An 18,589-nucleotide genomic window follows, 5' to 3' on the forward strand; every position below is an offset into this window, starting at 1 on the left:
GTGTTCACTGATCTTTGAACAGTGAAGACAATTGTGCCTCTAGATGAGGCCAGATGCAGGAAAGACACCGCTTGGTATTTAATGGTGAGATATGATGAATCGAATGGTCTCAGCTAGATCGTCAAACGGTACTGAGAACCAACCACGGAAATAAGGGTGTGACATTCAGCATGGCTTATTGAGCTAGCAATTTTGCTGGCACTGATATTACTGTTTGCCCATGGTGCTGCAAAGTAAAAGGAGGAGTCAATAACTAATTATGCCCCAAGAGGAAGAGACATAGCAGTGTGTGGAGGAGATCCTTGTTTCAAGATCTGGCTTTTCCCATTCAAATGATCTCAGATATGAATCAATGCTGGACGGATAAAACAAAACAGTTAAATGCAGAATTCTTTATGTATTGTTGCGAAAAATATAAGCCACCTCCCAGCAAGTAGGAGAATGCTACCCTGAATAAGAAGCCATTTTTCACAGTTTGCTAGCTGCATGCTTTTACACTGAGGGTGTATAAGTAGAAAGAGAAGTGTGGTACAGTGGTAAAAGTGCTGGTCTTACAACAGGGCGGTACCAGACTGACGTATATGCTCAACCATGAAATTCCAGCCAGTCACTGGGCATATTCACACATCACAACAACCCACCTTGCAAATAATCTGCACAGTGTGAGTTGTTTATGAAGCAGCACCCTGCGCACCTGACTGGTGATGTGTGAGTTGTCCACCTCACTTCCTTACCCTTTGCTCCTCTTGTGGGTATTCCCAAAATGATTACCTGTCCTTTTGTGCTTGTCGTCACTTTTTCCCTTGATGGTGAGATGGAATGGAGATCACTTTTCATGATCTCTGAACTGACAGCCAGTTAAAGTCCTTCCAACAGTGACCAGCGCTTCATCACTTTTTTTTTTTTAAATGCACCCAAATGTATGTAGATACTTTTGTAATTCCTTTCTTAGTCAGACTTAGACAAGGGTGGAAGGGTGCCCTTGAGGGAAGTCCCCTTGGGCCATATCATGGGAGGTGTCTGTTGTCCCAGAGCAGCCACACCAACAACATGCATTGACCCAGACAGGTTGCATACTTTGCTTCCCTCTGACAGCTGTCAAGAGGCAAGCTGTTGAAGTAAAGCAAAACCGCAACTGATCTTTGCTCAACCCCTTTGGGGTGAGATCCTCTGATTTTGTTAAAAATCCCACCTTTTACAGCCATCCAGAGTGGTGACCATCACTACATCTTGTGGTGGTAAATTTCATGATCCATGATGCATTGTGGGAAGTGCTTCCTTTTCTCTCCCAGCTTTGTGGAATGACCTGGGTTCAGGTATTATGAGAGAGGGAGAAAGGTGCATCCTTAGCCACTTCCTCCACCCGACGCATAATTTTATTGTCCCTCCCCCCACTTATTTGTCTTTTTATAAAGCTTCCTTTCTTTTAGATTGGCAGAGGTGCTGTGGCACAATTGGGAGGTGTACAAATGTGTTAAATGAATACATAAAAAATCTATTTATTGAGGAACTATATGAAAAGGCATCCCATAAGAGATCTGTTTGTGATTCAGAAGTAGTAAATTAAATCGTTAAAGGCTGCTGCCAATGCAAAGTGCCCACCCAAAAAAGAAACTGCTGCTGCTTCTCTGCACAGTTTGTTGTTCTGGGCTGGACTTCTTTCATGGCATGTCTCATCTTTAGGAAATAATTCTCACCCTTACACGTTTTAAATAGGAAGGCCTAGCCACCTAGGAAGGCCTCAGCAGTGATAGGTGGCCTTTAAATATATGTATGTATGTATGTATGTATGTATGTATGTATGTATGTATAAATAATTTTTTAATGTGATTGGGATAATGTGTGTCACCAACTTCAACTGCAAAACAAGTATGCTTCAGCTATCAACTTTTTGTGCGTATGTGGCAAACGTTGCTTTGGGTAACGAAATGGTCTCAGCAGGGCTCCTCCTTCTCATGCCGATCCAAATAAGCTATATTTGCTCAGTCATTTAGATTCATTTATGTGTATTGTCTCAAGTTCACTGCTGGATAAAGCTTAGAGATACATTTCCCGAAGAAGGAATTGAATCTATGTCTAGACAAAAGTAGCTTCAATTTGATTTTTTTAAAATTCTGTGCATGAAGTGATTATGCCTGCATCAAATTTATATGACAAAGCTGGAAGATTAACAGCTGTTTGATGATGATGGTGATGGTGATCTTTTTAAAAATCTCATTTTGAAAGTGCCTTTGAAAAGGTGCTCTAAATATAACTGGCCAATAGAATTCCTTTTCTAATTGCACAGCACTAGCAATGTAGAGCTGTAATAGAACTAGTAAACAAGATATTCTAAGTCATCTGATAGTGGCCCATATTTATCCTGTAACAGTTTTACAAACATGGGTAGTTCCCAAAGTTTGATAGAATCAGGCTTAGAATAAATGATTTTAGCGAGAATGACAATCACATGGTAATTTTTAAGAGTTAAACTCAGTAAGACCTCAGCCTTGCACTCTGCCAGCCAGCCTCCAACATGGTGCAGGACACACTCCATGGGCAGGGTGATGCTGCCCTCCCTGAAGAGCCCAAAGTAGGCACCATGACACTGGTGGAAAACTCCATCAGCATTGAACAAGGGCAAGCAACCGAAAGTCCTTCAGATGTCTGGGACTACAACTCCCAGACAGCAGGGACTGTAGAAGCTGTAGTTCAAAACATCTAGAATAGGCATACCACTGAGTGTGTTTCTGTAGTGAATGGGAAGTAGATGGGGGCAAATCTGTTCCCCCAAAAACATGCCCATCTGCACTTGCCTTTGACCTGCATATGCTGGCAGGGCTTCAGAAACGGCCAGTCCTCCACCATACCCTTCTCAGGGCCAAACTCCATTTATCTGCTAATCATGGTGACTTTGATGACTTGTGCAGGTGTGCATAACCTGTGGCACTTGGGGAGAAAACCTTTCCCCCAGCTCATTTTCCCTGAAAATCTGCTTCTCCTTCAAAGGGGTGGGTGGAGAGATTTTTAAGAGAGGGAAGCATTGCTCTCCAAGAAACTGGAAGCAGCCATATGTCAAGAAGGCATAAATGTGTGTTTTGGGATATGCCTTCCCTGTTGAAGTGGGAGGTAACAGTGTGGATTCCTCCCATGAAAAAGATTGCCTGAGGAAGCTTCCACCTGAGAGGACTGTACAGCTTCAAATGCTTTAATCCTCAGTCTGGTTCCTGCCTTGTCTCAAAGCTGGACTAGAAGAAAAGAGCTTCAAGCAAAAGGATGCAGTGAGGTAAAGAAGGTGAAGGGACATAATTCCTCCCTTAACCATGCATTTTCTCTTTGTGTAAAAACAGTGGACATCCCCATTCCCTGAATCAGGCAGGTACATGCAGAACCCATCTAGCTGACACAAGCTGGTGTCAAGAGCTGGCATTGCCAAGGCCCGTTCCTTATCAGGGGCCCACTCAAGCACTGTTCTTCCTTCTTGTTGTTGGCCCCTGAATCACCTGTCCTCTCTGGGCAAAGGGACAAGTGAGAGGAGAAGGAACAATAACCCTGCACATCATCAGGAAAGTGGTTCAGACTGGGCATGCAAAGAGCTAAATGAACAGACAGCAGAAAAGGTGATGGGGGGGGGGGGGGGGCACGAGGAGCCATGAGGGGTCATTGTAAGCATGTTGGCCAAGAGCTCTCCTACACATGGAGTGAGAGTCGACTCTTCTGTCCCGCCTGGCTTCACCCCAGTGGCACCTGGAGGCTCTCATGTTGGTGGGGCCCTCACCCATTCGGATTGATAGGAGCAATCCATGGTACTCCACAGTGATGAACTTTTGAGATGGAGTTCAACACCATGAGGGCTTCTTTAAACCTCCTGTAAAGCTGAGAAGAAAAGCTTCAGTGGAGAAGGTGCCCTGGCCTCCCCTGCTCCACCCACAGCTATCACAATCACTAACCTTGTTTAACCATGTTAAATTATCCTTTAGTGGAAGCTGTTCTACCTTTTCTCTCTCACACACAAATGTGTGTGTGTGTGTGGGGGGGGGGGTTATATGTATATCTCTCTGAAACTTCAGAGACTACCTAGGTTTACATAGCTGCTATTAGACAAATGCTACCTATTATACATATGCTGTAAGCTGATTGGTGTCACCTTGTTGTTTAGTTTTCATTTTTTTGCAGTGGAAAATTGAAACTTCAATTTCCTCCTCATGTGTGTGTGTGTGTATGTGTGTTGAAGAATAGATATTCCTACTTTTTCTCCATTTTCCACAGATTATTTAGGGAGGACAAATGGGGGACTGCCAGAATTTTTATTCATTTATTTCCTGTATTTTTAAATTCTACTTTACAGGCAACTGTTGTCTTTCAGAGTAGCCCATTATCAATTTAAAGTGTGAGACAATTGTGCCAGTAGAAATGACTTATGATAATGGTAATAAGCCAAGGCTAGTCAGAATGACACAATAGATAACCCACCCAGAGTGCTTGTACCCTGGTCACTCTTGATTGTGATGCTTAATGCTGAGCACCTGAGCGGGGTCTAAGCCCATTCCATTATCTTGGCACATTAAAATGATCTTGTGAAGTAGATAAGTGTTATCCCCACATTCAAGGTGGGACATGAGGCTAAACTTCTGTGGCTTGCCCACAGCAGCATCCTCGTTTGTCTTTTTAATTTTTATTTTAATGATGCAAGTGACCACCAATGCTGTATTTGACTTGGCTCAGGATCTTAAGCTTATCATTCTGGTCACAGGACAAAAGCTGAAATACTGAGAATGGAATGTGAAGATGTAGCAATTTCCAAACTGCCATCTGCTTAGAACAGAGGCCAGTTGCCTAGTCTAGGTTGCCCCCACCCCCTTGCTTGGGGCAAGTTCACCCCAGCAAATTCATTTGGGGTATAACCCAAGAGGTCTAGATACATGTCTGAAGCAGCTGTTGAACATCAGAGTGCTGGATAAGCTGATTGCCCTGATAGGGATGGTGCCAAACTCTAGTGCTGGGGCAGATGAGTTCGGAAACAAATTCCCACAGAGTCAGAAGATAACGAGGCAAAGATGGCAGGTGGATTGGACCCAGCTTGTCCTTCAACAGTGCTACCTACTATTTGTTTCTGTCCCCAGCCTTTAACTAAATATATCAACCTATAAGGCAGCCTACTGAGCAGGATTGTCAGGTATTCTAACTGAAAGGGACAGTCCTCTGTTTGGAGGTGTTCTTTATTCGATAGGCGCCCAGCCCATGCCTCACTGAAAATCAAAGAACCATAAGCAGTGTGGTGTAGTGGCTAAGAGCCTGGGACTGGGACTCAGACGAACTGGGTTCTAGTCCCCGCTCAGCCATGGAGCCAACTGGGTGACTTTGGGCCAGTCACAGACTCTCAGCCCAACCTACCTCACAGGGTTGTTGTTGTGGGGAGAAGATGGAGGAGGAGAATGATGTAAGCTGCCTTGAGCCCTTCGTAGGAAAAAGGCAGGATATAAATTGAAAAATAAATAAATAAGAAGGGAGAACAGGCCTTGGAATGGCCCATCAAGCATCAATACCCATGGGCTGCATGTTGCCCACTCTTGGCTTTGGTGAACATGTGAGCTGAGCAGTTTCCAGCCCTGATACCATGAGCATTACGTAGCTCCCCTCCCCGGCATCCACATGGACAGCTGTAGCCATAGAGGCCTCCATATAAGCCCACATTATCAGGGTTATGGATGGACAAAGACCCCCCTCTCTAGCCATTTGAACTGTGCACATGAATACCAGAGGAAAGGGCTATTCTGAGTGGTACCTCCCCCAACCTGCAGCACACCCTAAGTAGAAAGCCCAAATAAGGCCCCTGTAAACAGGAGTGTAGAGTAGTGTTGATACAGCTGCAAACCAGCTCTAATTTTCCTCCAAAGACCTATGCATGTGTACTCCTTTGTGTGTGTCTGTTCTAGCATGGAACTTTGTAGTACAAATACCTTGAGTAGCTACTACCTAAATGTTTAGCAACAAATGAGGTTTACAGTATAGCGAAATATTTTAACCTGCAGTAGAATGCCATGATTGTATTTACAAGAGGTGGACTTGTCTTTGAATGAGATCGTGGCACCTTTACTCCCTTTTTAATTCCCTTTTTTCTGTTGCTCTTGATATGTGATTTGGATTCCTCTGAAGCCATATTGAGGACAGGCATGTTTATCTAATATACTGTCACAATATAACATGGCACTTGTCATTTAAAGTAAAAGCAGTCATTCTGCTAGCTTATCAAAGCAATCCTGTTGCAATAAGCACCTATTCAAAGAACCACTAAGCGGAATAATTTGTGTCCATTCACTGGGAATGAAAATCACAAACACATCATCTTCTTTTGGTGGGGGGAATTACTACAGAATACAGATAGTGAAACAACGTTCAGCTTCATTTTGATTTTGGTCTTTGAACACTAAGGACAAATTCACTCAGCCAGCAGCTGTTGAGTGGAAATATGGCAGATGAGCAGTGGTACTACTGTTCCTAGATTGTACAAGTCCTACAGTTTGCACAGTAAGTTGCACCCCGAGTCTGTTAATGATTTCTTGCATGAGAGTTCACAAAGCTCTTCTGGAATGCCGAGGCACTTGCTTGATTCCCTTTGCTTCATGCAGATGTTTGGCCTTCTAGTTTGCTTGTGGGATTCATGCAGAGCAACTTCACTGATATTATGGAGCTTTCCTTTACAGAACTATTAATTTACTTAATTTATCTCAAATTTGATTGCAGTGAGCACCCCATAATTAACCTGATTTTTTGGTGATAATCACTCACAATGGAATCAAATCAAAAATCCAGGGATGGATTGGCCGGCACACAGAAAGAAGCTGCCCTCCGCACATTAATTCAGCGCACAGGATATAGTTTGATTCAGGTAGGAATTTCACTGTGACGTGACTACTCATTTGAAGGTAAATTAAGCCTGCGATCCTAAACACATTTTCTTACAGGCAAATCCCATTCAATTCAATGGGGTCTACTTCCAAGCAGATGTTTACAGGATCCCATGTAAATTGCTTAGCCGGGATTTGCTCAGCATCCTCCACAGCTTGTTATTTCCTAAGTAAATGATCTCATTATTGGGTTTTGGCTTTCTTTTACAGGGTATGCTCAAAACCTAGACACCTTTGGTTATGGTGCTACATGCAATAGGCGTTTGATTTGCTGCAGTGCTGTGCATCATGAAACCCACAGAATCTTTGGCACATGTCATACAACCCGCAGATAGTTGTCTTAGCCTCTTCCAGGGGGTTTTCACTTCAACAACCTTGCTGAGAAACGGTAGTAGTATTTAATATTAGTTGTGACGAACAACTCCCATTAATTTCAATCATTTACTCTGAATAGGCTAACATTGCATAGTACCTAGTCTGAGCAATGGCATCAGCTCAAGTATGGGCTACTGCAATCACACAATACTTGAGAAGAATGAATCTCTCCATTTTAGTTTATTTTGTTTGTTTTTCTAGTCCTCAATTCATTCCATCCTGTTTCTGCATCAGTTTGAGACTTCAGACAACAGCCTGTGTAACAATTTATATGCATTTTATGCACATATCTACTAACATATACATTTTTGTATGTGCTTTTCTTAATATAGACATTTTAAGGGCTCTTTCCTGAAAGACACTGAACAATACTTATGTTTATTATTTTTTGTACGCTTTCTCTACCAATACGTGCATTGACATTTTCTTTTATCTATGCACATTTCTATGCATTCTATGTTTTGGAAAAGTTGCAAAATTTGGCTCACATATTGATTCTGGAATTGGCTAAGTTCTTTCTCACCAGAATGCAAATTTAATAAAATCTTCCCCCATCCCTATTAAATCCTGGCAGCTAAATGTCCTACCACTTCATGCCATGCTATTTCCACAATCCTTCTTGGAGCCACCAGATTTTTTGCCTCTGGTGGAAGTTATGAGACATTCCTAAGGAAATAAAGAAGCTGTCAGGGCTTCAAGGAAGTATAGCGTTGAGGCCATGCACCCTGGCCCAGCCTTCTCCTTCTCCAGCAAAGCTGCCCTTTCCCCACTCAGTTCAGACCTTGCCATATTCAATCAGCGAAGTCTAAAAGAGAGTTTTACAAACATTTGCTTGAATGTAATAGAACTCATCTCACAATCAAGAACCCTAAGAAAAAAGTCTCCACAATTACATGGGAAGTTCTATTCATGTCCAAAGAAGCACAAGCAGAGAAAGATAGAACCAGGCAAAGAAACTTAAAGATTAATTTAAAAAGATATGCTATATTGAGATGAACACACACCTCAACATCTCTTTTGTTCTTTTCAACACAGGAAAATGGCCAAAGAAAGTATGGAGGGCCACCACCAGGATGGGATGGACCACCACCAGAACGAGGCTGTGAGATTTTCATTGGAAAATTACCCCGAGACCTCTTTGAAGATGAGCTTATACCATTATGTGAAAAAGTAATGATTTAAATTTAGTAGGTTTTCTTCTCTTGCATATATTTTAAGAATTTATTTGCAAGAAATGTTGATCTCAAGTCAAAAGGAAAAGTTGTTAAAATGATGAATAGCTATGCTCAGTATCCAACTATCAGGAGTAGGATGGCAAAAAGTCTGAAATGACAGAAGCCCTATGCATACATGTCAATAAACAATAGGATTTCTGTGATGGAAAATATCATAGGCAGTGATGCCACTGTATGGGAAACAGCCACTGAGCGCCTTAGTGGCTTAAGCATTTATTCTCTGTTCTTGAAGTCCGGGGTGAAATCCCTGGTTGGCTAAATAGATGACCAACAAGCCCAAAATCATCTCTCTGCTTACTCTACAGATTAGAAAGCCCAGGGTCAAAGTCTTGACTTGATTGGTTGGAAAGTCCAGAGTTAAGCCCATGGTTGGGTATACAGAAAGACCAGGGTCAGTTCCCTGGTTAGCTATACAGATATTAGGTTTCCTTGTGCAAGTCCTATCTCTCACCTTCACCACTGTTATGTAGTTCTTGGAAGGTTAAAGTATTACTGTTCTGCTTGGAGGAAGGATACATACAAGGATGTGTGAGGACTCACTCCAGTACAGTTCATTATCTCCGTACTGGCACCAATTCACTGTCGTACCAGTTGAGCCAGTATGTGGCCTACCATCTATAGGGCAGACTGCCATTTGGTCACTATTCTTTAACCGCAATTGAAATTTGTGTAAATAAGCATCCAAAACCCATGGGGTTCTAGTAGGATTTATGCAGATTCTGCTATTTGAACAAATGCTGATTTTATGTAAATTGATTGCAAAAGAAACTTCAAGTCCACCTGTTTCCAATCATGGCATCACATGGACTTGATGGGCAGGAAATCAGCTGAGCTCAGACAAACCTGCTTTCCCTAGAATAAATTGAAATCAAGTTGCAATGATTTACCAGTGAAGTGACCTGCTTTGAAGCACTTATCAGAGCTTGCCAATTTCTTAACTAAATTCTCTGCTTTTGGAAACCAAGGATACACACCGTGGTTAAGGATGAGTTCACACATGAGACTAAAAATAACATTCAGTCTCAAACACTTCTAAGTGTTATACATTAGAAACAGAAATAGAATGAGAGAAGTCTTTCATTAAATGTAATTGTGGTATATGCATTTCCTTTTCATTTACAGTTAAGAGAATTTCAGCTATAGACATGTAACCCATATATGTTTAGTCAGAAAGAAGTCCTACAACACCTAGCATGCTGGGAGTTGAAGGACTGTTTCCTGTCTAAATATGCCTCAGATGGCAAGCTAATACAGTTACAGACACTCCTTCACCCACATGGCTGGAACCAATGGCACATAGTTATACTAGTTTCCACAACTTTATATAAAAGATTTGAATACATTTTGCACATCTGGCAACTTGTGCCCAATGAAGTTCTGGACTATTGTTTCATGATGCAATAAATGTGTGCCACAGGATTCATTGCTGTTTTTCTTGTAGCAGACAATAACTATCTTTCTGTAACTATCCGATATAACATATTCTTAAAGCCTTTTATAAATGCACTGAAAAGGCCAGTAGTTAACCTGTTGTCAATGAAGTGCCACCTTCACTAAATTATGTTCATTCGGAAACTGGATTACTAATGTGGGGCTGCCTTTGAAAACAGTCCTAATTCAGAACAGGGTGTCACAGCTATGGATGGGGATTGGCTCTCAGGAACATATCAAGTCAGTCCTTTATCAGCTGCACTGGCCGCCTGTTACAGTCTGGGCCCAATTCAAAGTGTTGACATAAACATGTAAAGCCCCAAATGGCTTGGGGCTGGGATATCTGAGGGAACACCTGTCTCCATAATCCCTACCTGATCACTAAGATCTTAAGTGGAGCTCCTTCTCCATGAAGTGAGGGGGAAAATGACTAGGAGAAGTGTCTTTCCTGTAGTAGCACCCTACTTATGGAATATGTTCCCCTGGGAGGTGCACCTGGTGCCAACGAAACTTTCCTTTAAACCGGGAAAGCCTTGCATATTTTACAGGTGTTTTAGTGGCTGAACTGGTTTTAACACTGTTTTAACATTATTGCTACTTGCCTTGTTGTTTCTTCCTTGCATGATAGCCAGATTTGTACTGTTTTATTGGTTTTATTGTTTTTTTTACTGTTTTTATTTAATTGTCATTTTTATCATGCTTCTTATTGTTTTTATGTAAGCAGCTCAGGAAGCACTTTGGGCTATAGGCTGACATATAAAAAGTAGTAGTAGTAGTAGTAGTAGTAATATTAATAATAATACAACCCACACCTAACCTACGGCCTGTTCTAGGGTTCAGTGAAAGTTGTTTAACCCTTGCACAACTGCAGCCACCTGAGCTTGGACAGCACAAGCTGGGGTTGCAGCCTGAATATGCAATACAATATGAACATAACGATCACAAAGCAAAGCACACACAAATGATAAAAACAGCTTCCACGTCAACAGATGCCATTCAAGGCCATCTTGAATCAAGTGGATCTTTGCATGCTGGCAGAATGATAGAAAAAAAGGAGCAAACCCAGGGAATTTGGGAGGGAATTCCACAGCCTGAGCACACTCACCAAAACCACACTTCTGGACAGTCTCAAAAGATGGGCCTCTCCAAAAGATCTAAAGAACAGGGCAGGCTGGTATGAAAGTAGGTGGTCTTTCAGTTAGCCTGGTCACAAGCTGTATAGGCCTTCCTAACCTGTACATTGAGAAGCTGCTGTAACAATGGAGTCCCGGACTTCCTGCAATTGGCCCTGGACTGGCTGAAGTTTCTGAATAGGTTTCAAAGGAAAGCACACATAACATGAATTGCAGTAGTCCAAATGGAATGCAACCAAGGCATGCCTGACCACGACCAGATCAGACATCTCTAGGGACTGGTGTACAAGCCTCGGTATGCAAATATGCAATCCAGGAAAGGACTGAGTCCAAGAGTATTCCCAGACTGTGAGCCTGAATCATCGGGAGTGTATAGCCCCATCTAGCCCAAGTTGAGTCCATATTCCCTGATCTGCATTTCAACTAATCCAAAGCCCCTCTTTCTTGTCTGGAAGCTTCAAATTGTTTGCCATGATCCAGCACATTACTAATATCAGACCCCAATTTAGTAGCTGAATGGATATTGGTGAATGGGTGAACAGAAGGAAAATTCATTATTGCCAACATACTGGTGCTACTGAACCCAAAACTCTAGACAATTTCTTCTAGCAGTTTCATGTACATGTTAAGTAGCATGAAAGATAAGACGGGCACAGGCCAATGGTGAACATGAATCCTCCAGCACCAGCTTCTGAGAAGACCTGAGTAGTCCTATTTTAAAAAGGTACCTCAGAGATATGTCTTGGGTGATGGCATTGAAAGCTGCCAAAAGATCCAGGGGCACAGTCCCCCTGACCAGTTCCAGGCATGGCTTGAATACCAAGATAATCAAAGCAGTCTCTGCCTCATAACAAGGCCTCAAGCAAGCCCAAGATGGTTCTAGTAATCCATTTCCTCCAGAACTCTCTGGACCTGAGAAGCCACCATATGTTCCATCATTTGCCTGAGAATGGAATATTGGATATATTGTCCATAAACTTACTGCTAAGATTTTATTGGTGGCTTGCTTGTAGGTCTGGTTGTCAAGGTGTTATGGTGGAATTTTCAACCAGGGCATTAGCTCCTTTGATTTTGAACAATATAAATAATGATATAAAGTGTGCGCATTGTGGGGTGGGGGATTCTAGGATAGCACTATAAATTCACTTTGGAGTCACAGCAACAGGGACTTAAAACCTGGAATAGGTGGTATTAAATGAATAATATTCCAGGAACACTACTGAGAGACATGTCACAAAACTGAAAGCAAGTAATGGTGTATCTGCAAAGCAAATTTTATGGAAATGCTCACATATAATAGATATCAAAAGCATTTTGGCCACAAATTGATCCTTTTCAGTGATCAAATAATATCATGATTACCATTTCTTAGATATGCGTGTAGAAAAAGCTGAAGCTTTCTTCTCACAGTAATCTTCTGAATAAAATCAAGCAATGATAGTATTATATTGTATTGCAATATAATAGCCTATAATGATGTAATATAATATAATATAATAGTATTTATTTATTTAAAATAGTTCTACCCTGTCCTATATGAAAATCATTATTATAAAATAATGTTATAATTTAAGAACCATCTCATACCCTTATCCAAGGTGAGAAGAATGTTACTAAGAGAGCCGGGTCTGGTCAAGAGCCGCAGCCACTATCACGGTGAGGTCCTGCACATCCAAATCCACCACTTCAGCACGGAGAAGTGGAGATGCAAGATGCGGGTGCCCACTTCCACCAAGATTCTTCCTCAGTGCTTGGCTTGCCTTGTTTTCATCTGCAGCCTGTTCTCGTTTGAACAAGTGGCGAGTAGTGTGCATTTCAACGCATGTGCATTTCCCCCATTGATTAAATGTGAAAATGTGTGGGGTTTTGCTTTGTTGGCAACATGTGCACTAGAAAGAGCACATTTTTTTCCAGAAAATATGCATTTTTCAAAAGTGGTCACAATATGGGAACATATGAATATGTATCCCCCTCCAAAAATGTATTTACATTTGTGTTTGGGTTCATCCACAGGGCAAGTTCCCATGATTTGCAACCTAAAATGAAATTATCTTATATTGCTAGTAGTAAGATAATTCCATATTATTATTATCATCCTTTGGAAAGGGTGTTCCATTTCTGCTTATCAGTGCCAGGACATGCCGTTTCTTGCAGGCGAGTTTGTCATCACAGAATCTTTGTAGAGTGAGCTCTATTCACATGAATTAATAGAATTCTGTCCTGAGAGAACATTCTTATAGTCTTTTTCACATCATTACTTCCATTAACATCAGTGAAACCATTTGTGATAGTAATGCCTAGAGGAGCAAGCCTTGGTAAGAGCGGTCAAAGGATTTTGCAAAGAGACAAATCCATTAAAAAGCCAAGCTGGTCATGCGTTCATAAAGGAAATCTGACAAGTCATCAACTGCAGTGTGTTTGCTGCACTGCCCGAAAGCAAGCCAAAAACTACAGCTGCTGATTATGCCTTGTGTTTGCGAGGAAACGTAACAGCACATTAGTGCCATGTTTATTGTGATCTCCAAGTCCTGCAGCTCAATGGCATCATGGCAGCAGCGACACACAAGACGTAGCAAACAGGAGACCAAGGTTTGCAGAAGTGAAAAAAAGTATTTAGGGAGGAATCCTAAAGGCTCAGGGGACCCCAAATAACCTAATGAGGACTGAGCATGCTCAGTAGGCATGGAATGTGGATGAAGGGATAGGAAGGGAACAAAATGGAAAAGTTGGGGAATGGAATCGAGTTCAGTCGGTGTATGGAATGGCAACAAATGGTTGCACCATAGATTAGCATGATATTGGCAGTTTTATTTCCTCATTCTTTCCTATTTATGCTCAGTGTGAAATTTGTCTTTTTTACAGCCACCATGCACTGGACTGACATTGTTATCAAGCCACCTAGCACACTGCTAACCTCTTTCTGTCAGTTGCTGCTAGCTCAGATCCCATCAGCTTATACCCAACACTGGGCTTCTTTGCTCCAACTTCCATCACTTTACAACACCTGGCACCTCCATTTTACTAACCTTAAGAATATGAACAGGAAGTAATTCCCATAAGTAAAAGCAAAGGATATGTTTTGAACCAATCTTTGAACACAAGTTGATATAGATAAATGTGGAGTGACCGTACAAAATGTACCATTTGAACTGAGGTTCTGACTGAACCAAATGCCCAGGCATATCTGCATCATGAAGGAGGATGAAGAGAAGTACTCACACAAGTAATCTCTTTTCGCTCCTTCCATTTGTCCAAAGAACTCCCAGTATTGCACTCTCAGGCTATGACTGAGCCCAGCATGAATGTAAAAGCATTCTTGGTCACACAGCACAGCACTCTATGATTAAACAACAGCCTGTGCTCAAGCCAGGCTCATCCCACACTCTGGACTGTCATGTTGTGTGAACCCAATCAATACATTTCATTGAAGTGAGCTGTGCTGAGCTGAGTTTCTGCCATGTAATTTGGCTGTGAGTGATGTGGAAGCTTTTGAACCTATAAACAGAAATAGGATTTTAAAAGAAAAAAAGAAAGAAAGAATTGTAAGTCATCATTGTTTATATTTAAATGGGTGCACTTTGAGATACCTGAGACAAGCACAGAAACTCAATGCATTATCAGAGTATGTTGACAGAGGTCATTTACCTTGATAACAAGCTTAGCATGGGCTGGACTTTGACATATGCTGCTTCTTTTTATTTCAACTTTGTACATGGGTCAGAAAGCAGATCTGAAGTAAAATATACTCAGATTTATGCTCAGGGACAATGATCAAGCTACCCCGTAGGGAAACAGGCACACAGGCAGAGTTGCAAGAGCAGTGGGGCTTTGTCCAGAGACCTTCTGTGAAAACTTCCCTTTCCTAGCATGTTTACAGAGCTTATCCTTTATTTTCACAGATTGGCAAAATCTATGAAATGCGGATGATGATGGACTTCAATGGAAACAACAGGGGATATGCTTTTGTAACGTTCTCCAACAAACAGGAGGCCAAGAATGCAATCAAGCAACTGAACAATTATGAAATCAGGTAAGCCTAGTTAGCTTATTTTGATTTAGTGGATTTGTGTCCCACTTTTTGACTGATGTTCTGAAATTGGTTCCTAATATTAAAGCATGCTACAAACTTTGCTCTTAAAACACATTTCTCCCCACAGGGCAGTTGCTTGTAGGTGACCCTGTGATGTACAGATACTTCGGCTGCCCTCCTTCCCCAAGAACAGTGGCATTATATAACTAAGAGTCAAACCAAATTAGAAAAGCAGTTTCCTTCCCCAGAAATTGTAGATATTTCCGTATTAATTGGTTTCTATTATTTATTTACTTTATTTCTATACCACCCATAGCTGGAGCTTACTAGGTAGTTTACAGTGAAGTATAAAAACAATAAAATAAAATATATAAAAACATTAACATGAATTTTAAAATAATATAAAGAATATTAAAATACAATTTAAAAAAACTTGGCCAGGAATAAAAGGCACCTGACTAAATTTATCTGGCCCCAGAATGACCAAGGAGGTATTTATATACCTCTGCAAAGAGGGTTGTCTTAACCTGGAGCTGAAAAGATGGCAAATTTGGTGCCAGGCAGGACACAGCAGGGAGGATGGTCCCGAGATGGGGGCCGCCACAGAAAAGGTCCTCTTCTGAGTTGCCACCCTCTGAGCCTCTTGAGGAAGGACCCAGAGGTTGAACATAGTGTCTGAGTAGATTGGGTTTGGAAGAGGCATGACAACAGATACTGTGGTACCGAGCTATGTATGGCTTTACAGGTTAAGACCAGCACTTTGAATTTGGACCAAAAGCATACAGGCAGCCAGTGCAGGAAGCCAGAACCACCTTTTGGACCTCCAGGTCCCAGTTATTAATCTGGACAGTCCCACATAGAATGTGTTGCAGTAATCCAATTTAGAGATGATCAGAAGACAAATTCCTGACCAGGCTGTCCCTGTCCAGGTAGGGATGCCACTAGACATCTGAAGTCACCTGAGCTTCATGTGACAAAGATGGATCAAGGCGCACCCTCATGCTATGAACCTCCTCCTTCAGGGGGAGTGCGACCCTATCTGGAACAGGCTGAACACTCCCCATCAGGTCAAAGGAATCACTCACAAACAGCATCTCAGTCTTGTCTGTATTGAATTCAGCCTGTTAATGCTCATGCAGTCCATTATTGAAGCCAGACACTGGTTTGGCACATCCACAGCCTCACCAGTGATGAAAAGGACAAATAGAGCTGCGTGTCATGAACGTACTGGTGGCAACACACTCCAAAATCCCAGATGACCCCACTCAGCAGTCTTGTGTAGACATTAAATAATATGGGGGACAGAACAGACCCCTGAGGGACTCCATGCTGAAGAATCCACTGGGCTGACCAGTATTTACCAAGTCTCAATTCCCCTTCTTGCACCCAGCACATCTCATCATACAGGGCAACCAAGGCTGTGCCAAAACCAGGCCTGAGCCCCAGTAGAAGTGAATCCAGATGATCAGTTTCATCCAAGAGTGCCTGGAGTTGATTGGCAACCACCCTCTCTAGGACCTTGCCCAGGAAAGGAGTAGTCACTCCCAAATTTTCTGGGTCAAGGGGGCGTTTCTTGAGAAGTGGTCTCACCACCACCTCTTTAAGGCAGCATGGGAGCACTCCCTCTTGCACAGAGGCACTGATCACCTCCCTGACTTAGCCAGTCCTTCCTTCCTTTCTGGCTGTTATAAGCCAGGAGGGGCCAGGCACCAGAACAGAGGTAGCTGCGTGAACCTGTCCACATCCTCAAGCTGAAAAACAGCCAATAAAAATTGGACAAGACCGTGCTCTGGATAGCTCCATCAATTTCAGTGCTGTAACTCTGGAGTGTCAGGGGTTATCACTGGAGTCCATATCCTGGTGGGTGCAACAGATTTTTTCCTGGAAGTTCCCAGAGAGTAGTTTCAGCATGCCAGAGATGGTCCCAAGGTATCTCTGGGGTCAGAGTGTATGGAGCCCTGGACAACCTTGAAAAGCTCTGCTGGGTGGCAAAGTGAGGACTGGATAGAGGCAGTGATATATACCCAATTGTACTCACATGCCAGGTTTCTGTTCCATTCAGAACAGGAGTTTTGCACCTGTTCTCCGAGAACAGGAGTTCTCCAAGCGGTCTCTTGACTTGTTTCAACACTCTCAGCTCTGGAGTACACCATGGGACTATATGAGCTCTACAACAGGGAGGGTGCTTAGGAGCGACTGTGGCAACCGCCCAGGTCATTCCTGTATTCCAAACAGCGGCCAAAGCTCTGACGGGGCAGCCAGCAGCCGTGTCCGCCAGAAAACCCCCCAGAGCCCTGCGCATGGTGATCATAGCACGATTCTCCATGCCAGCCCACCCAGACGCACCCAGCATAGCAAGAGTATATGTCAGGGATCGGGAATGGAAAGGCACTGGGCCCATTCACGCGAAGGGCCACAGTTCAGAGCCAAAGGCAAGAAGCTATATGAGGAGAGTGGCGTTTGTTGTGCACGGATTTTCCAGAAGGCCACCTGGGGAGTGTTAGAAGTTAGCCTCTGTCTCAGTTCTCATATCCACAAACAGAATTGGTGTCTAGGACTTTACTGTTAGGATAAGGATGAAATTATGACACCTAATTGAAAGTAAGTGCTTTAAGAATTTATTATAACTGGAAAATACATGCACAATAGTTATGTATAACAAATCCTGATTAATTTGTTGTAGAAAAACTGCACTTAAATATATAAGTGGGAATAACTTGTATAAGCAAAATTTTAATAACCCCATTAATATAGAGATAGATCCCCACCTTCACACATCTAAATCTGATGATAAGCAATTTCGGAAGCCCCTTATATTTTAAGGGCTGGTTTGCATAACATTCAGCTTTTCCTAAGCTGTTTGGAGAGTCTGATGTGGCGGTGAAATGTCTAAACTGTGATATTTTCTTACAGAACTAAGCCTGTTTCACCACAAAAATGGAACTGTTCTTTGTATGCAGGAATGGTCGGCTCCTAGGGGTTTGTGCCAGTGTAGACAACTGCCGTTTATTTGTAGGAGGAATTCCTAAAACCAAGAAAAGGGAAGAAATTTTAGTAGAGATGAGGAAAGTTACAGATGGTGTTGTTGATGTCATCGTGTATCCCAGTGCAGCTGATAAAGCAAAAAACCGTGGATTCGCTTTTGTGGAATATGAAAGTCATCGGGCTGCAGCCATGGCAAGACGGAAACTGTTACCGGGTAATGGGCCTAAATTATTGTAATATTCTAGTATTCGGAATAAAAAGGGAACTTAGGTGGCCAAAACTCCAGAATGGACACAACCAGATATACTGTGACCAGCATGTGTGTGTGAGAGACTTAAGGGAACACAATCCAGTGTTGGGACATATTTCCCCTCAGGCTCTGGATTGGCCATATATTCCACGAAGCCTCTGGACTGGATTGGTAGCATTCGCATGTGCCCATAGTTCCATGGAACAGCTCCCTGTAATCTAACCAATGGAAGAAGCATGTTCACAATCACATAGCCCTGCAGT

The 18,589-nt window shown here is 42.4% G+C and overlaps 1 protein-coding gene across 4 annotated transcripts in view; it reads left to right on the forward strand.

Moving 5' to 3' along the window:
* A1CF (APOBEC1 complementation factor) overlaps positions 1 to 18,589 on the forward strand; it is a 51,889-nt gene that overhangs the window by 3,407 nt on the left and 29,893 nt on the right. For 3 of the 4 annotated variants that reach the window (XM_044420581.1, XM_044420580.1, XM_044420583.1), the window contains exons 2-5: positions 6,724 to 6,868; positions 8,298 to 8,432; positions 14,961 to 15,091; positions 18,052 to 18,290. In XM_044420581.1, the coding sequence (XP_044276516.1) occupies positions 6,770 to 6,868; positions 8,298 to 8,432; positions 14,961 to 15,091; positions 18,052 to 18,290 (604 nt within the window). In that variant the 5' untranslated portion in view covers positions 6,724 to 6,769. The remainder of the gene's footprint in view (positions 1 to 6,723; positions 6,869 to 8,297; positions 8,433 to 14,960; positions 15,092 to 18,051; positions 18,291 to 18,589) is intronic. The other variant, XM_044420584.1, reaches the window with a different exon arrangement.

The sequence above is a fragment of the Varanus komodoensis genome, unplaced genomic scaffold (genome assembly GCF_004798865.1).
Source record: "Varanus komodoensis strain SLA01 unplaced genomic scaffold, ASM479886v1 scaffold11, whole genome shotgun sequence".
Lineage (NCBI taxonomy): Eukaryota > Metazoa > Chordata > Lepidosauria > Squamata > Varanidae > Varanus > Varanus komodoensis.